A 16,070-nucleotide genomic window follows, 5' to 3' on the forward strand; every position below is an offset into this window, starting at 1 on the left:
ACAAAAAAGTGCGCTCGGTTCTCGATTTATTTCTCCATGTTTTTAAAAATGTAATCTCAAAATATTACTAACCGTGTGTTCCTAACATATTCTTTCGCTGTTTCCACAACCAAACTTTTCTCATAATTGTTGTTAATAGTCCTCCTGACCCTGATATTGTAAACATCGAACATTTCGCTTATTTATACTGCCAGTTTGGTTTCAAAGATAATTCGGTCTAATATGCTTCGTTCGGATGTCAACTACGAGAATACTTGATAGAAGATAAAGGAATTTTTTGAAATCTTTCCTTATCTGCAGTTGAGGTAAGAATTTGGAAGAGTTGATTATAAGAACTGAGCGCACTTTTTTGTGCGCAATAAATATACAGTTTTTTCAATGGGTGGCACTGTAGCTCTCCGGTCTATCAATATATTTTTTTCGGAGAGCTACAGATCTGCAGCTAACAGTCGATAAACCTAGTTTATCAATTGTGAAACTAGGTTTATCTCATTTTTGTGAATTTGGCGTGCCATATATATTCCATGCCATTTTATCCCAACTCTCATTAATTTATAGGTCCATGTTTGCTTTGCTTTCTTTTTACATAGGTTCGATGGACTTTTGAACTTGGTTACTGTTCGTTAACTCTGTTTTCCAAGTTTTTTCACAACTATATTTTATTCATGGGGTTTCGATATTTAAAAATCTTTAATTTCCTTCATTTGATATGGATGTATTTAAAAAATCATGTGATTTAATTTATAAAAAATGAATATTTTTTTAAATCTTTTTTTTTTTTTATTCAGATTTTTTTTTACATTGAAAGAAAGAAAGAAAAACACGTAGATAATGCTTCCTCCTGGGAATGCTGCCAGTATATCGGTATTTGTCACTTTGTTATTGTAGAGAATTAATGTGTATTTCAAAAGGTCTTAGATTCATTGACACCAATACAGCATTAGCCTATGTCCAAAACATCGGATTCAAAGTACAATGAGTTGAATGACCCCATAAGTAACAGTCAACACTCTAATGTCCAATGTATAATGTATTCGTAAATATATTTGTTACTGTGTGTTATTAAATACAAAGTTTCCAGCATGATAATTGTTCATGTAAATTTTGTATTCAGTAAAGTTAGACTGCCTTTGTGGTCTTCTATCATGCCACCTGGATTAGTGCTGATAAATAAATAAATAAATAAATAAATATGTGAATATATAATGAATAAATTTATATATAAAAAAATAAACAGATAAATAATTAGGTACTAAATAAACTTAAGTTAATGTTTTCTATGAATTTCAAGACATTAATTTAATAATTTAGAAACATTATAAATGATAACAAATTGGTGCATGTACTGTACAAAGAGAAATAACTCAGTATGATAGCTGTAATCAAGGATATACATGTATTCCCTGTCCTGACGAAGATCCGTGGCGCGGAGCATAAGTCCATAAGACACATAAGTCCACACTAAATGACTGACATCAAATTAATTAAAACTTTGAATGCAATAAATAAAATTGATAAAATTAATACATTTCATATTTCGAGTTTTACCCTTGAGTTCACTCAGAGGTAAATGCGGAAGTCTCTACCCAAAATTCCAAATGTACATGACGTCACGCCTGAGTGCTCGGGAAGAGTGCGCCATATTGAATTGGGGAAATAGCGACTGAATAAAATCAAGTATCATCCATGTTGAATATAATGAAATTTGCAATGTAAGGAGATGTAAATGGGATTGTATGAGGTGTATGGTCCTATTTGTAAACTTAATATTTGCTTATCATGGCAGGTAAGATTTTTTTCTTGCATTGACCCCCACGATTGAAAGATTGTTTATTATTTTGTAAGTAATACACTGCACTAAATTCATACATTTTACATTAAACAACTATTCTTTATATATTTGAAGGAAATGGTGGAGATATTCAGTGGTGCTTCTCGCAAGTGAAGGGTGCCATAGAGACTGAAGATGTCACTGAAGGTAACGATCTCTACATCGAGTGCTCATTTCCGGAAAGCGGGGGCCCCTGATTTCCAGTAGCAAAAATTGAGAACTAATAGGTTGTCTGGACAAGAATACATCGTTTACGTGTAAAATTTTAATAAGATTTAGTTGTGTATACTAACACCAAAGGATAAACGCCTGACGCAGACAGCAGATGAGAGTATAGATGATATTATGATATGAATAAATTACGGACATCTAAATTCATAAATAAGTATCGTCCTTTTATGAAATTAATAAATTTATAAGCTTTCAATGAAACTTTCACCAGTTTGCTTGAACAGTAGGGGATTCGATACTGAGTGAATTAGCAGAATTTTAGTTTTCCTCTGGTTCCATACTCGCAATGTCTTGGATGGAACAACCCACCATTTTGGGATTCTTGTGGTGGGCCAAGTCTTGTGTCAGAAAGCGAATCAATCTCTTCTTCTTAAATGACAATTCAGGAAATCTTCAACACAAATTTTCTAAATAACTGAAGGAGCTTAAAATCTTTTAAAACTCTAAAAGTAGCATGGCAGTGGTTGCGTATCAGACTTGTCCATTTTCCTGGTATTTTCATAACCTCTGCAATTTCCCCCTCTGAATTAGCTGTGTAAGTTTAATGTGAGATTTCCCAAATGTTGCATTTTCAGCATGAATGAAAGAGCAGCAATAATAACTTAATGCTTTATACAGTGCTGTATTAAAACTGGGAAAACTTTTTTTTGATTGAAAATGTTCTACGACCCTTGAAATATATTTGAAGAACATTATTGGGGAAAAATGTTTGAAAATAATTGTGTTTAATGAATTACTCTAGGTTATATAATTGTATGAATGCATGAAGATAATAAGTGTGTCACATGTATTATGAGGTTGTACCTACAAACATCTTGACATTACAGCTGATATAATTTCCTGTGTGGAGTTTAACAGTACGGGGGATTTACTAGCAACAGGAGACAAAGGGGGACGTGTCGTCATTTTCCAGCGAGATAAAGCTGTAAGTACCGATAGTACTCACATTAAGGACCGAAAGTACTAGCATTATAGCAAGATAAAGCTGTAAGTACCAATAGTACTCGCACAGACTCCTAGGATCCATCCATCCAAACAGATTTTCAGTTCTACGATTTAATATTTTTCCCATGGCATCTAACTTTGCGATCTGCTGAATAACTTCTTCTTTATATAATTTTTTTTGGTTGATAAACAAATGTTAGAAAACAATTATACAGAGGTTATAAATCTGAAACTCCTGTCCAGAAACTTAGGAGTGTGTTCCTTGTGTCTTGTTTGCTTTTTCACACTAAGAAACACTTGAATGTATACAAAGCATTAGCATTAGTGAATTAAATCATGAAGATAAACAGGGACCAACCTAGACCCAAAATTTAGGGAGACTTCACTTCTCCCTCAGAGAAATTTAGGGAGACTTCTTGGCGCACCTGATGCCCACTGATCATTACAAAACTTTTTCAAAATGAAACTGTTTCTTTGTTTATAACTTAAAATACATTTCAATAATTTTTCTGTATTGACATCCTAATACAGCAAAACTCGCTTAGTACGAACACGGATATTGCGAATTTACGGATATAGCGAAGTCATCTTGGATCCCCAGCTATATAAATTTAATGAATTTCTTATACGGTTATAACGAATTACGGATATAGCGAAGTAATTTCATAGGTCCCTGTGACTTCGTTATAACCGAGTTTTGCTGTAAAAATTATTTTAAAAAGAGAAAGGGAATTTGAATTTTTTTCCAATTACAAGGTATATCTAGCAAAAAAAAATCCAATGGCAATGTAATTTTTTTTTCATTTCTTGCATGATATGCACAATTAACATTTAAATTCTATCACATTTTAAATTTTCAGCCTCATTGCATCTAAGTCATAATTTTGTTATTTTCTCTTTCTCAAAATTTGTTTTCAATATTAATTTTTTTTTCTGAAAAAAGTTTTGATGTACTACGTACGTATGCTGATTGAACTCTGTATATCAGATGTGTAATTTGTTAGACTGTCAATAACTCCACAAATTAACAGTAAAAATATGTCTATATTCACAGCATGAATTAATTATTTGGCAATAAAAAGATGTAAAATCATCTTCAACATGGTTGGCATGATATCGATAGCTGACCAGCTGTTTTGCGTCTGGTTGTGCATAACTTGTAACAATGGACTTTTTCATACCCGGAAGCTTAAAATCTAGAGGAGTCCCGACAGAGTATTCGATCCTTTGGTCATTGGTAGCGAAACAGGTGCAAGTGTCCTGCTGTTTTGTTTATTTCAGCAGTAATAAAACAAGATTTATAAACTACTGACGATTCTACCATGTTTCTTAATAGATTTTTTATGATTTTTAATAAAGGGTTTGCAAATGTTAAGGCGACTTAAACTTCGCTTTCATGATAAATTACGGCGAAGTTTGGAGCCCAAAAGCGACTATTTCGCCTCAGTCGCCCCCTAGGTTGGTCCTTGGATAAATCTGTATTTTTTTTAAATTGATTTAATATCAGGTATATTGACAGGTAATATGGCTGGTTTAAGTGTTGTAATTTTGTATATATTTTAGGGAAAAATTGCGATACCACCACGAGGAGAGTACAATGTATACAGCACATTTCAAAGTCATGAGCCTGAGTTTGACTACCTCAAAAGTTTAGAGATTGAAGAGAAAATAAACAAGATACGATGGTTAAAGAGATCTAATCCAGCCAATTTCTTACTGTCAACTAATGGTTAGTCAAAATATTATTTATATCTTAACCAGATTTGAGATCAAATTCCACAGAAAATCCATTTTAAGAATGGTACATTAGCCAAGAAATCAAATCAAGAAATACCTGGCTTGTAAGGAATTTTCCAGATAGGAATCTTTCTCAATATTTAGACATTTTCAAACTCCCTTCAGCTAACCTTTGGTCTCTGTTAACATTTAAGCCTAAAAGAAATTAGAAGTGCCTGAAATGTAGAAGTTGTTTTAGCCAAATTAAATACAAGTCTGGGAATTTTCACTAATCTGGGGAAGGAAAACAAAATATCTGCATGAATGAATGCATACTACATGATAAAAATTAGAATAAAATGAAAATATGCCATGTAAGGTAATGCACAACAATTGAATTAAAATATCATTGAATTGTAATTGACAATTAGAGAATTGAGAATCAAATCATAGGACTCTACGTTACATGCAACTTGTGCTATTCCAAATTTTTACAAGTTTTGAATGCTGACTTGGTGAATATATTCCCCCTTTGTGTTATAATTGTGACCTATTTAATGGTAGCCTGAGATAACGTCTATATATTCTCTCCAGATAAGACTATTAAGCTGTGGAAGGTGACGGAGAGAGACAAGCGACCTGAGGGGTATAACCTGAAGGATGAGTCGGGCCTGATGAGGGACCCCAATAATGTGACCAGCCTCAGGGTGCCCAGTTTTAAACCCATGGAACTGATGGTGGAGGCCAGTCCCCGCCGAATCTTCGCCAACGCCCACACTTACCACATCAACTCCATCTCCGTCAATAGCGACCAGGAAACCTACCTGTCAGCTGACGACCTACGTATTAACCTTTGGCATTTAGAGGTCACAGACCAAAGCTTCAGTATCCTTTATCTCGCACATGTATACAGAATTGTTATTATTTAACATGTGATGTTTTTGGGGGGAGCATTGTCCTATGCTTATGTGTGTTTTGCTACTATGAAGTGCAGTATTTATAGCCACATCATTATTGGTCCATTAGATTGATTTTGAAGGATAACAAACCTGACTTTTGAATTTTTCACATATTTAGCTGGGGTAGACCTGACACTTGTAGAAAACTGCAGCTTTGCAATTTCCATGCAAACTTATGAAAAATGTAGTCCTTAATAGGACACATCTAAAATTGAATGAAAATCTAGATAAAAAAAATATTTTTTTCTGTAGAAAGGTAGCTCTTTGAGCTAGAGAAAAGCCATAACTACCCATATAATAATACATAGATTAAATGCATAAATTTTCACTAATTTTTGCTATTTAACTCCTACTCCCCACCCCAATTCTCAGCAGCGGCCTCTGTTTATTTTTAAGTCTCCATTATCTAATCCATTTTGCTGAGCAATATGTCAAACTTGTGTCTGTAGACAGTTGTTCTCCTCTCTTTTGTATATTATAAATGCATGTAGATACTCCATTAAATTATTTACAGTCACTTAAAGGAGCTTGTTTAATCTACTGACTTTTTACTTGGGAAGTGATTTTACTGCTGCTGTTAGCCAATGGGCTATTGCTTGAAAAAAAGGGAAATGTGGTTCTGAGAAGTAGAGTTATTGCTCTTTTGCTATTGAAAAATGATTTGTCCTTGACTTTGTAAGATATTGTGGACATAAAGCCTGCCAATATGGAGGAGTTGACAGAAGTGATAACTGCTGCCGAATTTCATCCACACGAATGTAACTTGTTTGTCTACAGCAGTAGTAAGGGCACTATACGCCTCTGTGATATGAGGGAGCAGGCATTATGTGATAAACACGCTAAATGTAAGTATAATTTCTTCAAATTTTTTTTAGAAACAAAATTCAACAGTTACAATATATATATAGATAAATTGGTTTTATTTAACGTCACTAAATTTTTGACACAATTTGCAAATGGTAAAAACACCTATCAAAGAAGAGATTAATTCTGCTGTTGTGATTGCAAAATGACTATATACATTTTGATTTCTTTTAACTAGAAATTAAAGTTGATGGTAGGATGTATATTAATTTCAGTGTTTGAGGAGCCAGAAGACCCCACCAATAGGAGTTTCTTTTCTGAGATTATTTCTAGTATATCGGATGTGAAGTTTAGTCATAATGGACGTTATATGGTGACACGAGACTACTTGTCCATCAAAGTCTGGGACTTGCTGATGGAAACAAAGCCAATAGAAACGTATCAAGTTCACGAGTACCTCAGGAGTAAATTATGTTCTCTCTATGAAAATGACTGTATATTTGACAAATTTGAATGTTCATGGAGTGGAGATGATAGGTAAAATTTTATTTTATTGTGATTTTGTGTAAAGTTTGAAATTGTTTGGGAGAAAGTCCTAAAAATTTTACCCCCCCCCCCCAAAAAAAAAATGAAGATTGGATAAGTACACGGGCTATCTTATAATGATTTTGGACACTCTACTCAGTTGATCAATTATATTCTTTTGTTTTTCAGGCACATTATGACAGGATCTTACAATAATTTCTTTAGAATGTTTGACCGTGAAGCCAAAAGGGACACAACTCTGGAAGCATGTAGAGAAAACATGAAACCACGAACAATTTTAAAACCGCGTAAAGTATGCACCGGTGGCAAGCGTAAAAAGGAGGAAATAAATGTGGACTGTCTAGACTTCAATAAAAAGATCCTCCACACCGCCTGGCACCCGTTAGAGAACATCCTGGCCGTAGCAGCTACCAATAACCTTTATATCTTCCAAAGTAAAGATTAACGCAAGGAAAATTAGGAGGATTTAACAAATTGCTGGCATGGTGGTGCACGTGGAAGATTGGGCAGTTTCACCCGGGGAAACAGTGAACTGGTGAAAAATCAGCTTAGCAATATTTTTGTACAAATTTTTAGTTGAGACAATGATGTTGATGATGGAAAAGGAATATTTTCTGCAACCTGAATTGTACAAGTTTGCATAATTCCTCACTAGTGCTATAAACTTCCAAGTGGTAATTACCATGTATAACTGTGTTGATGCATCTGTTCTGTTAGACCAAAGCCTTCCCATGTCTGTTCTGGTGCATTTTTGTATTGCATTACAAGTGTTAGGTTCGTCAGATTGTGGTTAGTTTCTAGTCACAGTATACTAAAGCCTAACGCGGACATTTTGTGGCTACACACATGATGTAGGTGCAATAAGATGCCATGAAGTTGTAATTAGAGATGATGCAAATTTACACAAACATTCCTTACTATTATAACTGCATATATAAACTTGCCATATGATTTTTACCCCCTAAAGTGCTAAAGTAAAATTTATTTGCTCATGGATGCTCAATATGTATTAAAAGTGCTGGCATTATTATTTAAAAAAAAACAACATTACATATTTTTTTTGTTTACATAGTACAGTTGTATTTGATAACAATGATAATAGTACGGAGGTGAAATTGATATCCATAAAAGATAAACTCTACCATTCCACAGAGAGATGCAATCAAAGGTTAACTGTCCATAGCATTCAACACTTCTTGTGATCAAAATACTCTTTATTCTTTATTGATCAATCTCTGTATTTTGTATGAAGGAAAGTCGATGTGGTTAATTAAATTATAATGAGAGAATTGGTTGATGTAAATTATATGTGTTCTGACATTGTCCTGTTTTAGTACAATTATGACAATAATGACGGGTTATATGATGACCTGAAGAAATGTTATTCAATATTAAACTATTGTTATTAAATGACCTTGAGTTTTATTTTTAAATACCTTGTGCATTGGAACATATTGAAATCATGAAGATGCATTAGGGATTTGCTTTGCTTTTGAATGAAATCAAACCAAAATGTATCTAGTGTTGACACATATTGTGGAGATATTAAAGTCAAACTTCGTTATCTCGAACCTGATGGGACTGAGAAAAAACTTCCAGATATCTGAGGATTCGAGATAAATGACAAAGGCAGTGGTATGTCCTGAGCTTGATCCAAGGTCACTGGCATACAAGTGTGACATCAAAGTAGTTTTATGTACAAATGGAGAAACATTGCATGTCCATATTTCATTGAAAGATTTATACTTGCTGGTAGAGAAAGCCTTATTTTAACCAAGGTCTTTTTAGCAGGTTCAAGGTTACATTTTTACAAAATTTGAGGAGGAACTTTAAAAATAAATTGTGGCAGGTATTATTTTTGAGCTTGCACACAATAGTTAAACGGGAACTGTAAATTAAGTGTAAAAAAAAAAAACATGTACTTCTAATATTCTGCCATATATTGATCAGAGTTGCCTGGACTCATTGTACATGTTCCAGTCAGGTTGGGTACTATAGGCGTGTCTGAAACTTTTAATGCTGTATCTGCTCTGGATTCTGGTTTTAAGTTTTTTTAATATAATATATATGGCCAAGGGGAAACAAACATTGTGAATTTCATGGTACGTGTCCCATGACCCCAAAAATAACAGTTATTGAGTAAAGTTAATTATATTTGTTGACATTCTTAATTACTTTCAAGTCTTGAATCATTTTTTTAGATTAAGGGGTTTCATATCTCTATAACTCTCTAATCTTGAAATTGAGACAGGACGACAAAGTCAACAAGATGTGTTTGTGAAACACTGATGCCCCTGTATGGCAACACAGCAAAGATTAAACTTTTCTTACGTTTAACATTTTGGTACCAAAAGTAGGGTATTCTCACTGGAAATATAATTGTGAAATATGAAAGTTTTTCCTAAGTACGGAAATCTTTAAGGTCATTGGTATCCAATGAAAAATTTGCCACAAAAAAAAATAAATATGTAAATTATGGAAGCCCTAGCCCTAACCGTTCAGAAGTTATGGCTAAGGTTAAAAAGTAGGTCAAACTCCAAGGTCAAAGGTCTTGCTATCAAATGAAAGGTCTTGTCACAAGGACTAAATATGTGAAGTATGAAACACTAGCCCCAACCCTTTAAAAGTAATGGTCAAGATTTGCTTTTTAAAACTAGGTCAAACTCCAAGGTCAAAGTTCTTGGTATCCAATGAATGGTCTTCTCACAAGGATTACATAAGTGAAGTATGAGATCACTAACCCTTAGCTTTCAAAAGTTATGGCCAAGGTTAAAGTTTTTTATCAGTACAGAAATCTCCAAGGTCAAAAGGTCGAGGTAATTGGTATCCAATGAAAGGTCTTGTCACATAGAATATATAAAGTATAGAAGCCCTGGCCCTAATCGTTCAGAAGTTATGGTCAAGGTTAAAAATTTTTTTAAAGTAGGTCAAACTCCAAGGTCAAAGGGTCAAAGGTCTTACTATCAAATGAAAGGTCTTGTCACATGGATTAGATATTTAAAGTATTAAAGCATTAGCCCTAACCCTTTAAAAGTTATTGTCAAGGTTTGCTTTTTAAAAGTAGGTCAAACTCCAAAGTCAAAGGGTAAAAGTTTTCGGTATCCAATGAAAGGTCTTTTCACAAGGATTACGTTAGTGAAGTATGAAAGCCCTATCCCTTACCTTTCAAAAGTTATGCCCAGGGTTAAAGTTTTTTCACAAGTACGAAAATCTCCAAGGTCAAAAGGTCAAGGCTAATGGTATCCAATGAAAGGTCTTTCAATAAAGAATACATATGTGAAGTATAAATGTCCTGGTATCTACTGTTCAAAAGATATGGCCAAGTAAAAGTTTGGAATTTTTGTGAAAAAAGGGTCAAACACCAAAGTCAAGGTCAAAAGGTCAAATTTGGTGGTACCCAAAGAAAGGTCTTATCACAAGGAATATACAAATGTGAAATATGAAAGTCATAGCTCCACTAAATCAAAAGTTATGGCAAGGTTAAAGTTTTTTGCGGACAAACAGACAGACAGAGAGGCAGACAGACGGACGGACACGACACAAACTATATACCCCCGAAACTTCGTTTACGGGGGCATAAAAAGAAACAAGACGTGTTTGTGAAACACTGATGCCCCCGTATGTCAACATAGTGAAGGTTAAACTTTCTCAAATGCAAATGATATCCAAAGTAAGGCCTTTGACAAGAAATACAACTTTGAAATATAAAAGCCCTAGCACAACCTGTTCAAAAGTTATGGCTAAGGATAGAGTTTTTTAAGCGTAGGTCAAGTTCAAGGGCAAAAGGTCAAAGTTGTTGGTATCCAATGAAAGGTTTTGTCACAAGGATTACATATAGTGTATGTGAAATATGAAAGTCCTTACCGTTCAAAAGTTATGGCCAAGAATAAAGTTTAGTATTTTTGTGTAAAAGTAGATCAATCTCCAAGGTCAAAGTTCTTGCTATTTAATGAAAGGTCTTGTCACAAACAAATTCAATACATATGTGAAGTATGAAAGTCCTAGCACCAACCGTTCAAAAGTTGTGGCGAAAGTAAAAGTTTAGTATTTTTGTATTAAAGTGTGTCAACCTCTAAGGTCAAGGATAAAAGTTCAAATTTGATAGTACCCAAAGAAAGGTCTTGTAACAAGGAATCCACCTGTGAAATATGAAAGCCATAGCCCCACCCAATCAAAAGTATGGGCAAGACTTAAGTTTTTGCGGACTAATAGATAGACGGACGGACAGGGCAAATTCTAAATAATCCAGAATATTTGATTATAGGGGCATAAAAAGTAGGAAGAACTGAATTGGTAGAATGTGTAAAAGTTACTTTATCATAGAGTTTGCAATGTCCATCTTCGATCTATCTGCCTAGCTGTTTATCCGACGCACGTTGCTTTTAGCTCGGTTCAAAGCTCAGTCTTAAATAAAACAATTCATGATTTTTTTATGCCCCCGTAATCGAAGATTCGGGGGTATATACTTTTTGTCTGTCTGTCTCTGACTATCTATCTGTCTGTTTGTCCGCAAAAAAATCTAACCTTGCCCATAACTTTTCATTTAGTGGAGCTATGACTTTCATATTTCACACGTGTATTCCTTGTCACAAGACCTTTCTTTGGGGTACAACCAAATTTGACCTTTAACCTTGATTTGGAGTTTGACACACTTTTAACACAAAAATTTCATACTTTTACTTTGGCCATAAATTTTGAACGCTAGATACTAGGACTTTTATCCTTCAAATATGTATTCTTTGAGACAAGACCTTCTATTGGACTTCAACAACTTTGACCTTTTCACCTTGACCTTTGAGATTTTCGTACTTTAAGAAAAAACACATCTTGTTTTATCCAACTTCATATGCTAATTCATACCGATGCAGTATGCATCAACATTTTTTGACTTTGACCTTTCCTTTGATACTGACCTTACTTTTTTAGCTTTGGGGTATATAGTTTTTGTCCTGTCCGTCTGTCTGTCTGTTTGTCCACAAAAACTTGAACCTTGTCCATAACTTTTGAGTGGGTTGGGCTATGGCTTTCATGTTTCACAGGTGCATTCCTTGTGACAAGACCTTTTTCTGGGTTCCACCAAATTTGACCTCTTGACTTTGACCTTGAAGTTTGACCTACTTTTACAAAAAATACCGCACTTTCACTTTGGCCATAACTTTTAAACGGTTGGATCTCGGCTTTTCATACTTCTCATTCGTATTCTTTGTGACAAGACCTTTCATTGGATTCCAACAACTTTGACCCCTTCACTTTATATTGGTAGATTGATCTTCTTTTTAAAAAAAATCTTTAACCTTGGCCATTACTTTTGAACGGTAAGGGCTATGGCTTTCATACTTCACATATATAATCCTGTCAAGACCTTTCCTAGGATACTTACAACTTTGACCCTTTGACCTTGACCTGGGAATTTATGTACTTGTAAAAAACTTTAACCTTGGCCATAACTTTTGAACAGTTAAAGCTAGGGCTTTTATACATCAAATATGTAATTCTTGTGACAGGACCTTTCATTAGAAATCAACAACTTTGACCCTTTGATCTTGACTGGGGAGATTGACCTACTTAAAAAGAAACTTTTGAAAAGGTGGTCCTAGGGCTTTGATATTTCAAAATTGTATTTCTTTTGAGAAGGCCTTATTTTGTGTATATATTAATATAATTAATTTGCATTTGAGAAAGTTTAACCTTCGCTATGTTGCCATACGGGGGCATTGTTACAACGCAATTTGAAAAATTACGCACTTTGAAAAAAAAATTTCACACACACATCAACGCACTTTGAAAAAATAAAATTTCATTTCAAAGTGCGTTAATATCGACCATATTAACGCACTTTGGAAAAAGTGTATGGCTTGGTCAATATTCTTGCAAATCTTAGGTATGATAAATAATTGAACCTGTTTGATAACTCTTCGGTGATGAGGTCACTTCAGGATGTGAAAGTGAGCGATTTTGATTTTTCCATACTTTGAAAATTCTTTCTCTCTTTTTTTTTTCGAAAGATATAATTATTACAAATTGATTCTCTCTATTATTAAAATCTAAGACTAGAATTTTTTGTTTCATGCATATTTTATTTCAAAGTGCGTTAAACTTGGTAAAATATGTTAATGTAAATAAGGTACATTGATACTCTGATAAGAGAGATAACTCTTAATGACACAAATGTCTATTATTCCTTTAAAAATCTGTCAAGTTGAAGTGCCTTTTTGATTGTGCCCCGCAAGCCATAAAATTGTTTATATTTTATTTAGCATATACTTTTCTTTTGGAAAATCATAAAAGTTAAAGAAACATTTTATTTGAGTAAGCAGAGGGTTTATATTAACGCACTTTGAAATTTTTTTTCAAAGTGCGTTGAATGTGTCCCAATTTTAACGCAATTTGAAAAAAAAATTCAAAGTGCGTTGATTTTGTCCCAATTTTAACGCACTTTGAAAATTTTTTTCAAAGTGCGTAATTTTTTCAAAGTGCGTTGCCACAGGGCACAGTATTTCACACACATATCAGTCTTGTCTTAAATTAGTACTCAGCTCAGTTTTAAAGAAACCATTCAAGATGAATTTTTTTAAAAACTTAATATGCTGATACATATTAGTGAGAGCTATTCAACTGCATCAAAAACTTTTGACCTTGAGATTTCCTGTGACCTTGAACTCACTAATACAACATTTGCTGAAAATTTATCATCTTTTTCCAATTTTTGTCACCCGTTTTCACTGTAATCGGAGGTACTAACGTTTGTCTGTTTGTAACACTTCCGTTTCTGAGCGATTCTTTTATCAAAAAACTCCCAGAATTGTTGGAAATAATTTGAAATTATATTTTACCGAAATCAGTCAATCGGTAATCCTCGGCTGACTCCGCGAGCTCCATTCAAATGGCTTTTAGCTCACCTGAGCCGAAGGCTCAAGTGAGCTTTTCTGATCACATTTTGTCCGTCGTAAGTCCGTCCGTCTAGGTGTCTGTCCGTCTGTAAACTTTTCACATTTTCGACTTCTTCTCAAGAACCACTGGACCAATTTCAATCAAACTTGCCATAAAGTATCCTTGGGTGAAGGGAATTCATGTTTGTTCAAATGAAGGGTCATGCCCCATTCCAAGGGGAGATAATTAAAATTTACTGAAAAATTAATGGCATCTTTCAAAAATCTTCTTCCCAAGAACCACTGGGCAAGGAAAGATGAAACTAATGTGGAAGCATCCTCAGGTAGTGTAGATTTAAATTTGTTCAAGTCATGACCCCCGAGGGAAGAGTGGGGCCACATTGGACGATCAAATTTTAACATAGGAATATATAGGAAAAATCTTTAAAAATTTTCTTCTCATGAACAACAAAGCCATGATTGGTCATATTTATATGAAAGCATCCTCAGGTGGTGTAGATTCAAATTCATACAAATCACGATCCCTGAGGGTAGGGTGTGGCCATAGCGGACGATCAAAGTTTAACATAGGAATATAGGTAGAATACAGGTAGTATAATTATAGTAAAAGTACCAAAAAAGGAGACTTTCAAACTGCAACAACTGGAGGAATAATGTTACTCCCGGTAATCATGACAGTATTAAGCAAAGTCATACTTAATCACAGACTAAGCAGATCAAAGAGCAAGCAGGTTTTAGAAAGGAAAGGTCATTGCCGAGCAGATATTCACTCTCAGACAAATATTAGAGCAGAGCAATGAATGGAACTCTTCACTTTACATCAACTTTATCGACTTCACAATAGCTCTTGACATTTTTGATGGCCTAGACTTGGAAAAAAATCTCAGTCATTATACTAGTTGATATAACTAGTTGGATAGTAAAACATTCTTCATGATTAGTAATCACTCTGTTTACTAGCTAAGATAGTGAAAAGTGGAGTAGTGGTCGTAAAGATAAAATCATCTCCATCATTAAGATGCTGTACACAGATATAAATACCAGAGTTATCTGTGGATCAAACCTATCAAAGGAATTAATTGAATTGAAGACTGGAGTAAAACAGAGATGTATACTCTCCCCTCTTCTCTTTACATTTTGCATAGACTAGATCATGCGAGAAACCACCAAGAATAATTAAGCGGACGGGAATCACTTCGGATATGTCAGGAATGCCTGAAGAACTAGATTTTGCTGATGATATAGCACTCATCGACATTGGAATATAAAAAAAAACAACCATGAGCCAGCTAGCGAAAAAAGCAGGAAAGTTTTGTCTGGGAATTACAAGTTACAACACCAAGACTAGCATCATAAAGGTCAACACTAAATCTGACGTACCCATCACCCTAAATTATCTCCCCCCCGAATTTGAGGTCACAGACTTTGTTTTTCTAAGACGCAAGACCACCATAGATGGAATTCTGAGGTAGCTAGATTTCTAAAGTCATAGAAATGTTTGTTGCACTGCATGCGAAACATCAAGATCAGCATATACATATCAAAATTAAGATTTTCAAGAGTAATGTGTTTGGGTTTCGATCTCCTGTATGGTGCTGCATCATGGAAAGTAACAAAAGCCATTTCAAACTACAGGTACTGTGAAGCAATGAGCTCACTAAATGATACCCCCCGCCTCCCATATGAATATAATGGCAGTGAACATGTTTTGCTCTGGAAAATCAAAAATATATGTCAGATCAAAAAGTAAAATAGGAGGTGCACAATGGCAATATGTAATTAAGAATCTGTGAAAGTTTCGTTAAATTTCCTTCAATGGTGTGAGAGGAGTTGCGGATAAGAGATGGGTACCCCAAAGCGTAACAGACGGACGGACAGACGGACGGAAATCACGAAATATATACCCTCCCCGGGGGGTATAACAAGCCACAGTAGATGCCTTCCAGACCAGGCGTGGATCTAGATATTTTTCAAAGGGGGGGGGGGTGAAGGATTTTTCAAAAGGGGGTTGAAGGGGAAAGAGCCAAAATATGTGTCGGATCAAAAAGTAAAATAGGAGGTGCACAATGGCAATATGTAATAAAGATTCTCTGAAAGTTTCATTAAATTTCACTCAGTGGTATAAGAGGAGTTGCGGATAAGAGATGG

At 34.6% G+C, this 16,070-nt stretch overlaps 1 protein-coding gene across 1 annotated transcript; it reads left to right on the plus strand.

Annotated features, from left to right (window-relative positions):
• Positions 1-1,600: 1,600 nt before the first annotated feature.
• On the plus strand, positions 1,601-8,442 carry LOC134242055 (serine/threonine-protein phosphatase 2A 55 kDa regulatory subunit B alpha isoform-like). Its single transcript, XM_062724079.1, has 8 exons — positions 1,601-1,786; positions 1,907-1,978; positions 2,890-2,987; positions 4,571-4,736; positions 5,318-5,608; positions 6,363-6,527; positions 6,762-7,023; positions 7,201-8,442. The coding sequence occupies exons 1-8, from the start codon at positions 1,780-1,782 to the stop codon at positions 7,475-7,477; spliced, it is 1,338 nt and encodes a 445-aa protein (XP_062580063.1). The 5' UTR covers positions 1,601-1,779; the 3' UTR covers positions 7,478-8,442.
• Positions 8,443-16,070: the final 7,628 nt, after the last annotated feature.

This window comes from Saccostrea cucullata, unplaced genomic scaffold (assembly GCF_032062105.1).
Source record: "Saccostrea cucullata isolate Sc308-1 unplaced genomic scaffold, CSIRO_AGI_Scuc_v1 ctg587, whole genome shotgun sequence".
NCBI lineage: Eukaryota > Metazoa > Mollusca > Bivalvia > Ostreida > Ostreidae > Saccostrea > Saccostrea cuccullata.